At 41.9% G+C, this 18,723-nt stretch overlaps 1 protein-coding gene across 2 annotated transcripts in view; it reads right to left on the bottom strand.

Moving 5' to 3' along the window:
* LOC139416460 (pleckstrin homology domain-containing family N member 1-like) overlaps positions 1-18,309 on the bottom strand; it is a 28,817-nt gene extending 10,508 nt beyond the window's left edge. Inside the window, exons 1-8 of one of the 2 annotated variants that reach the window (XM_071165079.1) lie at positions 18,105-18,309; positions 12,961-13,051; positions 12,291-12,452; positions 10,331-10,411; positions 8,847-8,937; positions 4,636-4,772; positions 3,810-3,956; positions 1,029-1,109 (exon numbers count right to left, since the gene is read on the bottom strand). In XM_071165079.1, coding sequence (XP_071021180.1) covers positions 1,029-1,109; positions 3,810-3,956; positions 4,636-4,772; positions 8,847-8,937; positions 10,331-10,411; positions 12,291-12,452; positions 12,961-13,051; positions 18,105-18,178 — 864 coding nt within the window. In that variant the 5' untranslated portion in view covers positions 18,179-18,309. The remainder of the gene's footprint in view (positions 1-1,028; positions 1,110-3,809; positions 3,957-4,635; positions 4,773-8,846; positions 8,938-10,330; positions 10,412-12,290; positions 12,453-12,960; positions 13,052-18,104) is intronic. The other variant, XM_071165080.1, reaches the window with a different exon arrangement.
* Between the last annotated feature and the right edge of the window lie 414 nt (positions 18,310-18,723).

Below are 18,723 nucleotides of genomic sequence, written 5' to 3'. Positions count from 1 at the left end.
CCTCAAGCATTATCAAGGATATGAGTCACTTACTGTATATGAGCTCTTGGGGTGAGTACATTATGTATAGTACATAATGTACATAAGAGTTAGCCTGAATGCCAGTCTGTTTGTGCTATCATGCCAATTCCTTGCCACTTTTTGGCATGACAAGGATTTGATTTGATAGCACAAACAGATCTGGGACCAGGCTAGCTAAGAGTCTACATCTACAGATGTATTATCTTAATTGCATCACTCTTTTGTTGCTGAGAATATTTCTGCGCAGCAGGAAGTGGAAACTTGTAGTGTATTTGAGGTTTTAAAAGGCTTCTAGTTTGTCATTTCCATTTAAAACGTCAGACTTGATTTGCCCTAACAGAAAATATATCAAACCCTACAAAAAATGGCCATTAATTATAATCCACATAATAATTCACATTTCCTGTTGTGGCAGGATTATTTTCCTGCTGTAGAAAAATGGCTCAAATGGGGCCTCCCGGATGGCGCAGTGGTTAAGGGCGCTGTACTGCAGCGCCAGCTGTGCCATCAGAGTCCTGGGTTCGCGCCCAGGCTCTGTCGTAACCGGCCGCGACCGGGAGGTCCGTGGGGCGACGCACAATTGGCCTAGCGTCGCCCGGGTTAGGGAGGGCTTGGTCGGTAGGGTTGTCCTTGTCTCATCGCGCACCAGCGACTCCTGTGGCGGGCTGGGCGCAGTGTATGCTAGCCAAGGTGGCCAGATGCACGGTGTTTCCTCCGGCGCATTGGTGCGGCTGGCTTCCGGGTTGGATGTGCGCTGTGTTAAAGAAGCAGCGGCTTGGTTGGTTGTGTATCGGAGGACGCATGACTTTCAACCTTCGTCTCTCCCGAGCCCGTACGGGAGTTGTAGCAATGAGACAAGATAGTAGCTACTACAACAATTGGATACTACGAAATTGGGGAGAAAAAGGGGTAAAAATTCAAAAAAAAAAATTTAAAATTAAAAAAAGAAAAATGGCTCAAATTAAGATCCTACATCTGTATGGTTCAATGGGACGAATGAAAGGTACCTTGTAGAAAAGTCCGTGGCTCTCTTCTGATAGGATGATCAGAGTGGCTGGGTACATCACCAGTAGTCTGTCACTCTGCTCCTGTATTGGACACAATAGAAACAATCAACTCTCACTGCATTAGCTAATTGATTAAAATGTCTATATCCTGTCAATGTATCTTGACTAATTGAAGTGCCATGTGTTTTCACATCAGATGCAATAAGTTACATAGTTCTACTGGGCTTTCTGTGTCAAATATAGAAGGCCCTTACATTGAAATCTACTCAACAAAAATATAAACGCAACATGCAACAATTTCAAATATTTTACTGACTTACAGTTCATAAGGAAATCAGTCAATTGAAATATGAATGGGCAGGGGTGCAGCCATGGGTGGGCCTTGGAGGGCATATGCCCACTCACTTGGAAGCCAGGCCCAGCCACTGGGGAGCCAGGCCCAGCCAATCAGAATGAGTTTTTCCCCACAAAAGGGCTTTATTACAGACAGAAATACTCCTCTGTGTAATGTGTAATAATCATGCTGTTTAATCAGCTTGATAATCATCAGCTTCTTGATATGCCACACCTTTTCAGTTGTTCTACAGCTGCACTATCGAGAGCATCCTGACTGGTTGTATCACCGCCTGATAGGGCAACTGCTCGGCCTCCGACCGCAAGGCTCTACGGAGGGTAGTGCATATGACCTAGTACATCACTGGGGCCAAGCTTGATGACATCCAGGACCTCTGTACCAGGCGGCAACAGGTCTTAAAAATTGCCAAAGACTCCAGCCATCCTAGTCATAGACTGTTCTCTCTGGTACCGCTTGCCACACGGCAAGCGGTACCAGAGCGTCAAGTCTAGGTCCAAAAGGCTTCTTAACAGTTTCTACCCCCAAAGCCATAAGACTGCTGAACAGCTAATCAAATGGCTACCCAGACTATATGCATTGACCCCCGCACACTTTTTTTTTACGCTGCTGCTACTCACTGTTTATTATCTATTATCTTTGCATAGTCACTTTACCTCTACCTACATGTACATATCACCTCAATTACCTCGACTAACCTCTATCCCTGCACATTGACTGGGTACAGGTACCCCCTGTATATAGCCTCGGCATTGTTATCTTATTGTTTCTCTTTAATTTTTTACTTTAGTTTATTGTGTAAATATTTTTCTTAACTCTTATTTTTCTTAAAACTGTGTTCTTGGTTAAGGGCTTGTAAGTAAGCATTTCATAGTAAGGTCTAAACCTGTTGTATTCGACGCATGTGACAAATCAAATTTGATTTGATTTGATCTTGACAAAGGAGAAATGCTCACTAAGAGGGATAAAAACAAATGTGTACAGAACATTTGAGAGAAATAAGCTTTTTGTGCGTACAGTATGGAACATTTCTGGGATATTTTATTTCAGATAATGAAACATGGCACCAACACTTTACATTGCGTTTATATTTTTTTTCAGTGTAGTAGCTAAGTAGGCTGTTATCTCCCTGACCGTGTGTGTGTGTGTGTGTGTGTGTGTGTGTGTGTGTGTGTGTGTGTGTATGCCCGTGAGCGTGTTTCTCCACCCTGCCGAGGGCGTGTCTGGCAGACAGCTGACATTCCAGCTGTGAGGTGAGTCAAGTTGCTGCGTGAGCTAAGCAACTGCCTCTCACACACCCAGTTTACAAGCCCTTCAATCTCCCTTCGTAAGAATTCCATCAGGCTACCGCCAGTTCCCATCAAACGTTAATTGGCCGATTCACCCGCCGGCTACATGAGCGTTGCTGTTTTATAGGATTAAGCCTAGTCAGCATCATGTATTTCCTTGGTTACTTTCTCGCTCGGTTAGCAGAGTAACGTCACGTCTTGTAGGAGTGTAAGAGACCTAGGGAGTAAGTGCTGTGGTAACTGTAGTAGACTAGTGTTCTGCCCATACACTCCCTCAAGGTTTAGAGTCCCAGCAGACAACAATGCTCACTCCTTACGTTGTGGTGAGGCTATGGTGAAGTTGCGAAAGAGTAATTGTGTGTGTGTGTGTGTGTGTGTGTGTGTGTGTGTGTGTGTGTGTGTGTGTGTGTGTGTGTGTGTGTGTGTGTGTGTGTGTGTGTGTGTGTGTGAGAGAGAGAGAGAGAGAGAGTCAGTGGGCTCTAAGGTAGATGTTGTTGATTGATAATGTTACATTTACTCCTCATTCTCAGATCCCCGCTATCTGCCTGATAACAGGTTGGAGTCATAACTGTCTAATGGACAGTTCCATAAATTGTCTGGTTTCACAAAACAAGATAGCAACAGTCAAGACCATGAATACATTCTCTTATTCATCTTTCTTAAAATGTGTCTAATCTATTTATGAGCAATGCGGACTGTATATACAGGCTTCTTCGTTTGAGTGATATTTGAATATCAAAAAGTGTCTCTACAATCAATAATCAGTCATGTTCTAATATCAAAGGTTATAATGTTTCACTGTCAGGTTATAATGTTTCACTGTCAGATTGTAATGTTTCACTGTCAGATTATAATGTTCCACTGTCAGGTTATAATGTTTCACTGTCAGGTTATAATGTTTCACTGTCAGATTGTAATGTTTCAGTGTCAGATTATAATGTTTCACTGTCAGATTATAATGTTTCACTGTCAGATTGTAATGTTTCAGTGTCAGATTATAATGTTTCACTGTCAGATTATAATGTTTCACTGTCAGATTAAAATGTTTCACTGTCAGGTTATAATGTTTCAGTGTCAGGTTACAATGCACCATAGGCGCATCATAAGCCAAAGAAAGGTGAGCGGAGGTGGGTGTTGTACCTGGCAGGGGAGGTGCTGCAGACTGACTTTGGTCACGAAAGTGATGGGCCCCAGACTCTCACGCTGAGAACCCTCCCACTCATAGATGGGGTCTTTACTGATTGAGTTCCTCAGCTCCTCTCTCCCCTCCGTGTTCTCCTTTACATTCTGCAGGAAACAGGTAGACACGTTTACATTAGCGAGGCATGGAAATAATCTACCTCACCCAACCAGTTACAAGAAATAAACATTAAACACATACAGAACTTCTCCACAGTATGAGCTATTATTGCTATAATGATGGGGCTTTTCATTCTCTGATAGTGACGCAATCATACTTAAATACTATCATACTTCCTGGGCGAGAATACTGTATAACGAAACAACAATTGTTCCTACACTAGCTGTCACTATTGGAAGTGATACAGGAAGAATGTTGCATGAATGCTTTTTTTCTTTGCTTTTCAGAACATGCATTGGGTTATACCGTTGGTCAAACCTGCTTGTGTAGATGCCCTATATTTCGTCCACTATTGAATGTGTATGATCAGCCTTTTCCACACCTGTTGGTGTAACCATACTTTGACCCAGTGCAGATGTGAGTCTAGTGATGTGGTTGTGGTGTGGCCACAGTCATGACCGCTCCCTGGGAATGGATCATGCACTCAGGAAGAGACAGCCGTGACCTACATGACTCAACACATCCTGTTGATTGATTGCTGTTTTACCCTCAGGATCAACCCAGGGTGTAGCTCCTACTTGTGCCTCCTTAACTGGTCTCTTTAACTGGCCTCCATTTCTGTCATCTGCACTGCCATATCAATGAAACATAGTATTATTTCCTTACCTTAACCCTGGTGTAGGTCTCGATAGGTGCGATGGGGGTGCCCCCGTTGATCTCGATGTGTTCTTTGAGCAGGCCGAACCACATGTCCATCTCCTCCTGGTTGGAGCAATAGACGATGATGGGGTTCAGGCTGACACCTGCAGGGGTCAAAGGTCATGAGGTCAGAGAGGAGATGGCCACCAGCGCTTCCTGCTAAAGCCCTACCCTATCCATTTACAAATAGAAGGTTGTACATTATGCAACTGGAAGCTTGTCGTCGCTAGTAAATCAGACTTTTGGTTTTACCACTATTTCACAAAGAAAGTATTGTGAAAATACTGTAGAGGTAGAGCTTTCCGTCATGTTAATTACACATTCTGTCAAACTTCCCCAGAAGATACCCTGTAGCCTGATATCCCTTTCAAACTAAGACAAAAACACACCAACTTTAGCATGCCGCCAACTTTTTACAGACACAGCTTCACAGAAATTATTTTATTGCATTTATTCTCTCCATTTAAATGTATGTAGTTCTGTCCTTGAGCTATTCATGTCTATTGTCACAGAAGTGCCTTGGCATTTGGCTTGGGGGAACGCACACTGCCATTTCATATTTTTTCTTGACTTTGACAGGTAAATATTTAAAGGCCACTGATATTTAGTTAATAAATGATGGGTTAATATGCATACATATCTAACTACTAGCCATTTGTAGTTTATCTGTCAAAATAACTGGGTAGTTTGAAAGGAGAGAGCACACGATGGTGTGATCACATTGGCTGGTGATTTATTTACTGCAGTATTAGGAATAATATTTAGCCACTGAACGATGGGTTAATATGAATGAATTTCTTGAGCTACACATAACCTCTCTTTTCCAGATGAGCCCATGCGCAATTATGTAAGAATGTCTTGTCTGTTTAATGAACAAAATAATAAACTATTGATTTCATTTGCGTGGCACAACCACAGTGGTGGAAAAAGTACCCAATTGTCATAGTTGAGTAAAAGTAAAGATATCTTAATAGAAAATACCTCAAGTAAAATTATTTGGTTTTAAATATACTTAAATATCAAAAGTAAATGTAATTGCTAAAAGATACTTAAGTATCAAAAAATCCTCATATTAAGCAAACCAGACGGCATGATTTTTTATATTTGTTTTACTTACCGATAGCCAGGGGCACACTCCAACACTCAGACATAATTTACAAACACAGCATTTGGGTTAAGTGAGTCCGCCAGATCAGAGCCATTTTCCTGTCCTGCTAAGCATTCAAAATGTAACGAGTACTTTTGGGTGTCAGGAAAACTATGGAATAAAACGTACATTATTTTCTTTAGGAATGTAGTGGGGTAAAAGTAGAAGTTGTCAATAATATAAATAGTAAAGTAGAGTACAGATACCCCCCCAAAAAAATTAAAGTATTTTTCTTAAGTACTTTACACCACTGCATAGCGATGTAGCCTATAGGCTGCACAGACCAGTAACGTAATTAAAAAGCAAAATATGCTTTTCTTTTGATAATAAATTGTATTAGTCTTAATGTCTCTTATGGACAAATTATAAACAAATTATTATCGGATCATTTCAAACTTCGTAATGGTGTATATTTAATGGATTTTTTCCCACTCGTCAACAGTGCCGGCATGCGCACAGGATATATAAAAGGCTTACGCCGGCAAGAATGTGGTAAAAAGATGACTGTTTGAAAGGAGGTCATACAAGCAATACCCCAAAAATGTTTTTCCAGGAAACATACAGTAAATCATGTGTGAATTAGGTATAACTTACATGTAAACTACTACAGGAGAGCGCTTGCAACCTCGGCCGGTATTCATAGTGTCTCAGAGCAGGACTGCTGATCTAGAATCAGGTTCCCAAGTCCATGTCATCTTATCCGTTGTGATCTAAAAGGCCAAACCGATCCTAAATCAGCCCTTCTACTCTGAAACGCTTGCTACATATGGGCCCTGCTCTCTTTGGCCTCATAACAGCTCACCTAGTGGGGAAGCAAGGCACCTCCCTCTGGACTGCCTTCCTTCCCAACAGGAATGTAGCCTACAGGACCTGCAGTGAATAGAGCAGGAATCTCCCTTTATCAGCCCTACTACACATACTAGAGATAGCAGCCTCTCATTCCAGCCCCTTTGTCATTGTCCGGAATGCTTGCCTTGCCAGCTGGCTGCTTCTCTAAACGGCGGCCATGCTGCTCTCGTTAGTTGATTTTCTTTTTCCTTGTTCCAGCCTTCATTTTAGATCTTGATCATCACACTCCCTTGAAGGAGGCATTTTCACATGGTTCACGTGAGTACAGCCAAAGTTCAAACCCAACCAAGGCTTGTCGGGTTGTGAAATATTTCAGGAGCCGAGGCCTATTGATCTGACCTGTCCACCTTAACTGACGTGTGAGAGTCTGGACTAGCGGTAGCGCTGTCGACTCTGGACTGAGTCCATTCATCCACTACTCTTTTCCTGGCTGTGATTACCCTGTCATCTGTCTCATCCTCATTTCACATACATCTCTATCAGAATGGAATTACAAAAATGTTATGAAAAAATGTGGCGCAACATGACACAAACTTATAATTTCAATTAACTTTCCAGGATTTTTTAGGTCAGTTTTCGGGACCTTACATGTTCCTAGTATGTCATGCTAAGTCAACTGCTGGTCAGTTTACAGTGAAGCTGATTCAGCAATGTAGCAATGAGGAAGATTTTTACTCAGGGTTATCGCTGCGCACAACATCTCACTTCACTCGGAGTTTTGTCATGTTATTCTACGTGTGTTTCCAGTGAAGTCTACTACAGCCTCCCTGCAGGTAAATAAAGGCTCTCAGAACAGAGAGAACATCTGAAATACAACAGTTTATTAAATCAGTTTTCTCCGGGAAATATAAATGTTTTGGCCATGGGTAGCGAAGAAAACGTTTGACAGTGGAGATCTCTTCCGTTTCAAAAACAGGATGTGAATGATAAAGAATTCTCTGTGACTTGAGCTGACTTTACGTGTCAATGACTTTTATTCACAATGTGTGTCATCTTGAGTGCAGAGAAATGCCCAAGATCCCCTCATCAAACACATTTAAATCCTAAATACATTCCAATTCTAGCCCGGTTGCCAGGTATGTCTGTGCTTTAACAGACCCCTCTGACAATAATTGCCATGCCATAGAATGGACGACAGAGAAGCTGGCTAAGGCACAAATCCATCAACCATGCTCAAATTAATTTTGCAACTACTTCCTATCACTATCAAAGATGCAGTCAAGTTGATAATGAAGTCCAGGAACATTTAGAGATCAGCGCCCATATCCACAAAGCCTCTCAGAGTAGGAGTGCTGATCTAGGATCTGTCCATATCATCTTATTCATTAATATCTATAAGGTACAACTGATCATAGTTCAGCACTCCTACTCTGAGACAGTTTGTGGATGTGAGCCCAGATTCTAAGGGGCAAAACTAGCAGGCATTAAGTAGGATGCCCCTGGAATGTGCAATAGATTAAATGTCTTGATAGGGCTTAGAGCTGGCGCTGGCCTTTCTGCCTTGACAGCTGAGCGAGTTCAGGAGCACCTGTCGCACAACAAGAGGGGCCTTCAAGAGCGGCTTGGCCCCCTGACTGAGGGCTGAGAGAGGCGACTCTAGTTAGTCTTGGGGTTGTGTGGAGGTGAAATAGGTCACAGCACTTTTGAGTCACCGGAATATAGGAAACGCCACCATTTGAAAATAGTGGGTGGTTGCAGTTTGGGATTGTGAACGTGAATATGGGCTCTGCCTGTCTTTGCTGAGAAAGAAACAAAACTTGAGAACCATTGCGCTTCGTTTTGAGTTTTTGACAGCAATACAAGATATAAGTGACAGTCAAGTTATTTCGCACACATCTCAAGTAGCTTTGAGATTGGTTGAAAGAAGAGGGGCATTTAGTCACTACTTAATGCAAAGTAGCTTTTACAAATTCCTGAACTAGATTTTCTTTGTTTCAGTCGGTGAGAATAGAACGTCGCCTACCACACAGCTGAGTTACAGAAAGGGTTGAGGTTAGCCTGTGAATCAACTATAAAATCACGGCGGTCCAATGCCAACTCAACACAGATTGGCTATAGTCAATAGAAAACATGAAGAAAGTGATTTCGACATCTCAGCGCTCCATGCTCTGCTATTTATGAATGCCACTTCTACCACAAGGAGTCAATTTGTTTTTCCCTTTCAAGTAAAAGGCCAACTAACCGTTGATCTGGAAGGCAAATTCCTGGAGTTGGCTGTGGTTACAGTTCTGCTGCAGGTTGCAGATGGTGAGCTCTTTCAAAGGAAGAGTCCCCTGCATGCACAAAACACAAGTCAAATCTTAGTCATTCAATCATTCCCTTGAACCATACAGTTTCATTGTCATGACCATAGAAATATACTTTAAAAAAAGGATGGGTTTCACTGTTTTTAAAGCATGGATAATACCTTATAATTAAATTGTTGACAAATGTTATAGTTTTACATTCATTGAAAGCAGTCACTCCCCTTTATGGACTCTGAACATTTCATGACTCTAGGACCAAGAAAATGTATTCAAAATAGCTTCTGATTTTTTTGGGATCTTATGACCATCAATGGTCAAATGTGCTCGTTTTTCCGTTTCAGTTTTGGAATTTCTACTTAGGCAAATATCACTATTAATTGGTGTGAAACTAAAGCCAGCCAGGTTGCATGTATGATTGTCTGAGGCCTTACATTTGTTGTCATAATGTCTAATATCCTGTAATGCTCCAGCAGCCTCCCACCCTGTCACTGAGTCTAGTACAAACACGCTATAGACAAACACGATATAGACAAACACGCTATAGACAAACACGATATAGACAAACACGCTATAGACAAACACGATATAGACAAACACGATATAGACAAACACGATATAGACAAACACGATATAGACAAACACGATATAGACAAACACGCTATAGACAAACACGCTATAGACAAACACGCTATAGACAAACACGATATAGACAAACACGCTATAGACAAACACGATATAGACAAGCACGATATAGACAAACACGATATAGACAAACACGATATAGACAAACACGATATAGACAAACACGATATAGACAAACACGCTATAGACAAACACGATATAGACAAACACGATATAGACAAACACGATATAGACAAACACGATATAGACAAACACGCTATAGACAAACACGCTATAAACAAACACGATATAGACAAACACGATATAGACAAGCACGATATAGACAAACACGATATAGACAAACACGCTATAGACAAGCACGATATAGACAAACACGATATAGACAAACACGATATAGACAAACACGATATAGACACTGCTTGATGACTGTTCATACTTTACTAGACAGGTTAAGGAGACAGTCATACACACCATGTTTACCAATACAAAAACCGTTCGCAAGGGACACGTAATCGGTGTATCGGTTATATTCACTTAGACGGGGACACGAGATTGAAAACGACATTACATCTGAGTCATTTAGCAGATGCTCTTATAATACCGAGCTATTTTACAATCAATGCAATGAGACTACTGTGTCATAGGAAACATTTCCTCTCCATTTGTCATTTGTGATCAATTTGTGAATCATTACTCATTAATTTACAACATGTTGAGTACAATCTATCTCCATAAATAACATAACGGCAGACTTTGAAGAACAGTTGGAAAGCCTCACCTGGTAGGTGAGTCCAGTGGTGTTGTTGGAGACAAAATGAAGGTGTGTCTGGAAGAGGTCCAGGTAGCAATCATGCACATCCTGAGGAGAGAGTGCAAGAGACTGAGTGTGTCTGTCTGTGTCTGTGTGTGTGTGTGTGTGTATGTGTGTGTGTGTGTGTGTGTGTGTGTGTGCGTGCGTGCGTGCGTGCGTGTGTGTGTGATATGCCTCTATCTGTCTATTATGGTGGTCATTAGGGGAAACATAGAATATCAGAGAAAGACTAAAGGATTGGCAATATGACGCAGTGTTACCAAATAATGATTTGGAGATTGATTCATCATGACATGATGAACGTCAAACAAAGCACCCGATTCCCTGTAAAGTGCACTAATTTTGCTGACTGTGAGTAATTTTACATCTGTAGGAAGTGTTGTGCTAGATTTTGATCATAAGGACTTGTTGTATTAGGAGGACGTGTGGTATTATGAGGACTTGTTGTATTAGGAGGACGTGTGGTATTATGAGGACTTGTTGTATTAGGAGGACGTGTGGTATTATGAGGACTTGTTGTATTAGGAGGACGTGTGGTATTATGAGGACTTGTTGTATTAGGAGGATGTGTGGTATTATGAGGACTTGTTGTATTAGGAGGACGTGTGGTATTATGAGGACTTGTTGTATTAGGAGGACGTGTGGTATTATGAGGACTTGTTGTATTAGGAGGACGTGTGGTATTATGAGGACTTGTTGTATTAGGAGGACGTGTGGTATTATGAGGACTTGTTGTATTAGGAGGATGTGTGGTATTATGAGGACTTGTTGTATTAGGAGGACGTGTGGTATTATGAGGACTTGTTGTATTAGGAGGACGTGTGGTATTATGAGGACTTGTTGTATTAGGAGGACGTGTGGTATTATGAGGACTTGTTGTATAATTAGGATGTGTGGTATTATGAGGACTTGTTGTATTAGGAGGATGTGTGGTATTATGAGGACTTGTTGTATTAGGAGGACGTGTGGTATTATGAGGACTTGTTGTATTAGGAGGACGTGTGGTATTATGAGGACTTGTGGTATTCTGAGGATTTATGGGATTTCTCAAAGAGCCACTTGTGATTTACAATCACTTCCTGCCATTTGCCAAGACTAGCCCTGTATTCTTTTCAGGTTCAAAAACAGTGAAGCAATACTTCCTCCTCGAGTTACTCTCTGCGTTGTATTGAGTTACCAAACAATGTGTTCTTTCCCCCTATGACACTCCATTACAACACTCCTTTTTTGTCTCTCTCTCGCTCTCTCACTCTCTTTGACAGTGTGATTGCATCTGTGACAGATAGCGATTCCCACGGTTGGGCGCTGGTATTTTCCTGTATACCTGTTCTTAGATCAGCCCTGAGGTTGTCTCAGGGAGTTGTTTCCCAATTCCTTCAGTGCCCAGCGTGTTGAAACGCGGCCTGCGGTCCCCTATGCTGACACGGTCTGCGGTCCCCTACCCTCGTTTTATTCATCCACCTCGGTCACCACGTCAACGTTAGCTAAGCATTAGCTAGCCGTTTCACAAACCCGCAGAGCTAGGACTACATCCTGTCCCCTCCACCTGTTTGTTTGGTTTGCCTCTCGTCGGGGGTGACTAACACACTGTTTCACTGTGGGGTTGAGGCTTGTTTAAAGACCTCATTAACCACAATGACTGTGTGGAGGTATATGTTTATTGTGCTTTATTGTTGTTTCATCATTTAGTTAGTCAGTTATCTGAAGTGACTTGAGGGGTTACAGTTCCGTCAGAGGACGTGTGCGTGTGCTCGCCTCTCTGTGTGTGTGTGCATGTGTGTGTGCTCGCATCTCTCTCTCTGTGTGTGTGTGTGTGTGTGTGTGTGTGTGTGTGTGTGTGTGTGTGTGTGTGTGTGTGTGTGTGTGTGTGTGTGTGTGTGTGTGTGTGTGTGCGTGCGTGCGTGCGTGTGTGTGTGTAGTTTCTCACCTGGCAGTGGAGAAAGCGGAAGTGGACTTTAGAGCTGTGGACCATCCTGCCATAATTTTTGACATTGATGCTGCTTTTCTTCCAGCCACTGGCTGGGTCGTAAGGGAACGGAGGTTCCCACTTAATGTTCTCGATCTTCTGCAGATCTTTATGGGTCATCTCCTGCAAGCAACCAATCACATTCGTGAATATTAGCCCATTGTGCACAACAAACCTGGGGCGGCAGGTAGCCTAGTGGTTAGAGCGTTGGACTAGTTACCGAAAGGTTGCAAGATCGAATCCCCGAGCTGACAAGGTACAAATCTGTCGTTCTGCCCCTGAACAAGACAGTTAACACAGTGTTCCTAGGCTGTCATTGAAAATAAGAATTTGTTCTTAACTGACTTGTAAAACAAAACTAACTTAAATTGGGGATAAAGAAGTTTGATTGTTAATTTTCTGAAAAAAAGGTTATTCAGTTGTCCCAAGATTATACATACATGTATCAACATAGTAAGTGTGTATGGTTGAAATGAGAGAAAAATATTTGTCATAAAATATTTGTGTGTGTTCATGAAATATGTCTGTCATTTATCATGGTTTAGAGAGAGAGAATGGAAGATGGAGAGTGAGAGAGACGGACGGAGAAAGGGGGGAAGAGGGAGGGAGAGAGTTTTCCAGCGTTCCATACCTTCCTCGGAGTGACAGTGCAGAGAATATTGATGATGCTGTTGGACTTCTCCTGTCCTTCCTGGGGATACCTCTTACGGAACAAGCGGCTGCTGCTCCGGGAGGGAAGGGGGAAAAGAAACTTCTGTTACAACTCACTCTCCCATGTTTCCCACGCAGGTAGCCTAGCTAGCCTGTTTGTTTGCTGTGCTACCAGCTGGCTTCTCAATGGCGGATGAAAACAATGAGTTCAAGATGAATGTGTTCCTTTCTGAAGAGTTCCCTTTTTTCAGTTTGAGAGTGTAAAGTGAGTGCCTGGTTTCACGTTGTAAATCTAGACACATTTGACCAGGAAACCCCTTTGGTCAGTTCCCTTCAATATCACCCATTTAAATGAGCAAAACATTCCGGGCTTATGTCTCAGATAGGCAGTGCATGAATAAAGAAATAAAGGCTTCAATATCCTCCTTTGTCAAGCCTGAACCCCGTCTGTTATCTTTAGTGTCACCACTTCATAACAAAACATTTCCGGTGCATTGATAACAGAGTGAGTCAACTTTTACAATCTCCCTCAAGTTTCTCTCTCTATCTCCCTGTGGCCCATCTAAATGACATTAGCATGAAACAAAGACTTCATCTGAGCTGGTGGTAATCAAGTTCGGATCAGAATGGGATGACTGACAAATAAGACTGACAAGCATGAATCAATCATCAATAAAGTGATCACTACATTCCAGGTTCTTGTTCTTTGAATTCTGAGCAGAACAATATAATGTGAACACTGACTGTCTAATGCAATCCAGGAATGTAAACTCATTGACTAAGACTGGTATCTGCGAACCTAGTATTTTCTGTGTCACTAGATTGGCAGTCACATTATCTTGCTCTACAGGGAATAACTAACCTGGCCCTTTCACTACACAGAGAGAGAATGTGAGACATTGTCATCCTACAAGAAACCTGGTATAGAGGAGACGGACCCACTGCTTGCCCTCTAGGTTACAGAGAGCTGGTAGTCCCATCCACCAAACTACCAGGTGTAAAACAGGGAAGGGACTAAGGGGGTATGCTAATTTGGTATAGAGCAGAACTAACTCACTCTATTAAATTAATCAAAACGGGAACATTTTACATTTGGCTAGAAATTCAAGAGGAAATAATCTTAACAGAGAAAAATGTCCTCCTGTGTGCTACCTATATCCCCCCACTAGAGTCACCATACTTTAATGACATGTACTAGTCTGTAGCGACCTAAATGCCAGAACCGGACAAGAACCTGACACCCTCAGCACACAGGGGGACAAACACCTGTCTGGAGGTGACAGCATTCCCTCCCCCATATGCCCGCCTAGGCACAACTATGATAACATAACCAACAAAAACTCCTGCAGCTCTGTCGTATGCTGGGTATGTACATAGTCAATGGTAGGCTTTGAGGGGACTCCTATGGTAGGTACACCTATAGCTCATCTCTTGGCAGTAGTACAGTAGACTACTTTATCACTGACCTCAACCCAGAGTCTCTCAGAGCGTTCACAGTCAGCCCGCTGACACCCCTATTAGACCACAGCAAAATCGCAGTCTACTTGAACAAAGCAATACTCAATCATGAGGCATCAAAGCCAAAGGAACAGAGTAATATTAAGAAATGCTATAGATGGAAGGAATGCAGTTTGGAAAACTACCAAAAAACAATTAGGCAACAACAAATTCAACCCCTTTTAGACAACTTCCTGTACAAAATGTTCCACTGTAATAGTGAAGGTGTAAACTTAGCAGTAGAAAATATTAACAGTATATCTGACCTCTCAGCAATCTCAAATAAGAAACCGAAGAAACTTTAAACCACTTCTCCAAATCTTTTAGACTCGTTAACAAAGAACAAACAGCAAAAACATATACATGATCAAATACAAATCTTAGAATCAACAATTAAAGACTACCAGAACCCACCAGATTCTCCAATTAACTTGAATGAACTACAGGACAAAATAAAAACCCTCCAACCCAAAAAGGCCTGTGGTGTTGATGGAATCCTCAATGAAATGATCAAATATACAGACAACAAATTCCAATTGGCGAAACTAAAACTGTTCAAAATCATCCTTAGCTCTGGCATCTTCCCCAATATTTGGATATTGGAATATCACCCCAATCCACAATTCAACCCCAATAACTGCCGTGGGATATGCGTCAACAGCAACCTTGGGAAAATCCTCTGCATTATCATTAAAAGCAGACTCATACATTTCCTCAGTGAAAACAATGTACTGAGCAAATGTCAAATTGGCTTTTTACCAAATTATCGTACGACAGACCAAGTATTCACCCGGCACACCATATTTGACAAACAAACAAACTAAATCAAAGAAAAACTCTTCTCATGCTTTGTTAATTTCAAAAAAGCCTTCGACTCAATTTGGCATAAGGGTCTGCTATACAAATTGATGGAAAGTGGTGTTGGGGGAAAAACATACGACATTATAAAATCCATGTACACAAACAACAAGTGTGCGGTTAAAATAGACAAAATAACACACATTTCTTCCCACAGGGCCGTGGGGTGAGACAGGGATGCAGCTTAAGCCCCACCCTTTTCAACATATACAGTTGAAGTTGGAAGTTTACACCTTAGCTAAATACATTTAAACTTACTTTTTCACAATTCCTGACATTTAATCCTAGTAAGAATTCTCTGTCTTAAGTCAGTTAGGATAACCATTTATTTCAGCTTTCATTTCTTTCATCACATTCCCAGTGGGTCAGAAGTTTACTTACACTCAATTAGTATTTGGTAGCATGGCCTTTAAATTGTTTAACTTCAGTCAACTGCTTCAGGTAGCCTTCCACAAGCTTCCCACAATATGTTGGGTGAATTTTGATCCATTCCTCCTGACAGAACTGGTGCAACTGAGTCAAACTGAGTTTGCAGGCCTCCTTGCTCGCACACCCTTTTTCAGTTCTGCCCACAGATTTTCTATGGGATTGAGGTCAGGGCTTTGTGATGGCCACTCAAATGCCTTGACCTTGTTGCCCTTAAGCCATTTTGCCACAACTTTGGAAGTATGCTTGGGGTCATTGTCCATTTGGAAGACCCATTTGAGACCAAGCTTTAACTTCCTGACTGATGTCTTGAGATGTTGCTTCAATATATCCACATAATTTTCCGGTCTCATGATGCCATCTATTTTGTGAAGTGCACCAGTCCCTCCTGCAGCAAAGAACCCCCACAACATGATGCTGCCACCCCCGTGCTTCATGGTTGGGATGGTGTTCTTCGGCTTGCAAGAATCCCCCTTTTTCCACCAAACATAGCAACGGTCATTATGGCCAAACAGTTCAATTTTTGTTTCATCAGACCAGAGGACATTTCTCCAAAAAGTCCAATCTTTGTCCCCATGTGCAGTTGCAAACCGTAGGCTGGCTTTTTTATGGCGGTTTTGGAGCAGTGGCTTCTTCCTTGCAGAGTGGCCTTTCAGGTTATGTCGATATAGGACTCATTTTACTGTGGATATAGATACTTTTGTACCTGTTTCCACCAGCATCTTCACAAGGTCCTTTGCTGTTGTTCTGTGATTGATTTGCACTTTTCGCACCAAAGTATGTTCATCTCTAGGAGACAGAACGCGTCTCCTTCCTGAGCGGTATGACGGCTGTGTGGTGTCATGGTGTTTATACTTGTGTACTATTGTTTGTACAGATGAACGTGGTACCTTCAGTCGTTTGGAAATTGTTCCCAAGGATGAACCAAACTTGTGGAGGTCTACAATTATTTTTGAGGTCTTGGCTGATTTTTTTTATTTTCCCATGAGGTCAAGCAGTGAGGCACTGAGATTGAAGGTAGGCCTTGAAATACATCCACAGGTATACTGCCAATGGACTCAAATGAAGTAAATTAGCCTATCAGAAGCTTCTAAAGCCATGACATCATGTTCTGGAATTTTCCAAGCTGTTTAATTAAAGGCACAGTCAACTTAGTGTTAAACTTCTGACCCACTGGAATTGTGATACAGTGAGTTATAAGTGAAATAATCTTTCTTTAAACAATTGTTGGAAAAATGACTTGTGTCATGCACAAAGTGGATGTCCTAACCGACTTGCCAAAACTATAGTTTGTTAACAAGAAATTTGTGGAGTGATTGAAAAAGAGTTTTAATGACTCCAACCTAAGTGTATGTAAACTTCAGACTTCGACTGTATGTTTCCCATGCCAATAAAGCCCCTTGAATTGAACTGAATTGAGAGAGAGCAGGACACAGAGTATGTGAGAACACGGAATTTATTGTTCCAAGTGAACAATTAATTCACCTGTGTGTGTGAGTGTGCGCTTTCAAGTGTGTGCATGCTTTTAAAGAGGCAACGGTTAGGTGCACTTTGGACAACACTAAACCTCTGTTTTTATTTGAACATAAATCTACTTGGCAGAACCCTAAGGATACTACAGATAGAGGCTGCCTCCAGAATGGTGAACCATGTGGTAAAGTAGCAATTCATAACAGTTGTACCATCAATGCCCTTGCTTTGCTCAGTGGCTATAAGTAAAGTTGATTAATTTCATGACTCTGATAGTACATTAAAGTAGCATAAGCTTACAGCAATACTAATCAACTTCGAAACAATCCAAAATAATTATTTCATGATTAGGACATTGTCTGTCGGTTTATGTCCCGGCAGTGATTATATTCTATCCTAACCATTATATTCTATCCTAACCATTCTATTCTATCCTAACCATTATATCATATCCTAACCATTCTATTATATTATGTCCTAACCATTCTATTATATCCTATCCTAACCATTATATTATATTCTATCCTAACCATTGTCTTTTATTCAATTCTAATTTGGGTCAGATACTGATGGGAAGGGAACCAGATTATCTGACAAGAAACAAAACTACAGTCTAACAGGGAGATGCAAATAAGAGGAAAACAGTAACTGTATCACACAGTTGGAAATATACCACTGCTCATGTGCTCTCGTGTACCCCCTATGTGATCCTGTCTCTGATCCCATAAACCTCCCAACCTCCGTTTAAACCGTACACCTCAAACACTGTGAAAAATACCAGGAATTCCCTCCATCTCCAATACCACAACACACGAGCCAGACATGTATGACATTAAGACTCTGCATGTGTTGTGAGGATTTGCCCTTCCTTACCTGTTCCTGCGTATGAAACTCTTGCTGGAGAACCTGAAGTTGTGTTGGGGAACACATGACATGCTGCTCCCCATGTTGCTCTACTGTTGTCGGGGCTGTCCGCTCCTCTATAGATGTCCTGTATTATGTTCCTCTGTGATGGTGACTGTGTAACCCAAAGCAGACGGTGTGGAGGCAGTGTGCTTACTGAAGTCAGGCGGATACTGAGGGAGAAGAGGGAAGGGCGAGGGTTGTATAGGCAGACCAGTGTGGGTATGTGTCAGTGAGAGTGTGTGCGCGCAGGGGGCGGGGCTTTGAGTTGTGTCAGGGAGTGTGTGTGTGTGTGTGTGTGCGCACGTGTGTATATTTCACACCCTGCGTGGGATCCCTCTGTTAAAGCCATTCCACAACAAAGAAATGGGGGCAGAGCGAAGTGTGTCCTTTTTCTCGTTCCACCAGCCAAACGGGCCTAATTTCAATGTTTAAATACTATCATTAAAAGACAGGTCCCTCTGAATTGGTGGTGGTTGACAGTGGTGTCAATCAGAGGGGAGAGGAGTGACCTTTCAGACTGGGACATGTCTGAGCCTGTTGCGCAAATAAGTATTTATTATTTCCCCATATACATTGAGCACAACGT

The sequence above is a fragment of the Oncorhynchus clarkii genome, chromosome 9 (assembly GCF_045791955.1).
Source record: "Oncorhynchus clarkii lewisi isolate Uvic-CL-2024 chromosome 9, UVic_Ocla_1.0, whole genome shotgun sequence".
Lineage (NCBI taxonomy): Eukaryota > Metazoa > Chordata > Actinopteri > Salmoniformes > Salmonidae > Oncorhynchus > Oncorhynchus clarkii.
Note: the sequence above shows the minus strand (reverse complement) of the source record. Positions and strands in the feature narration are given on the sequence as shown.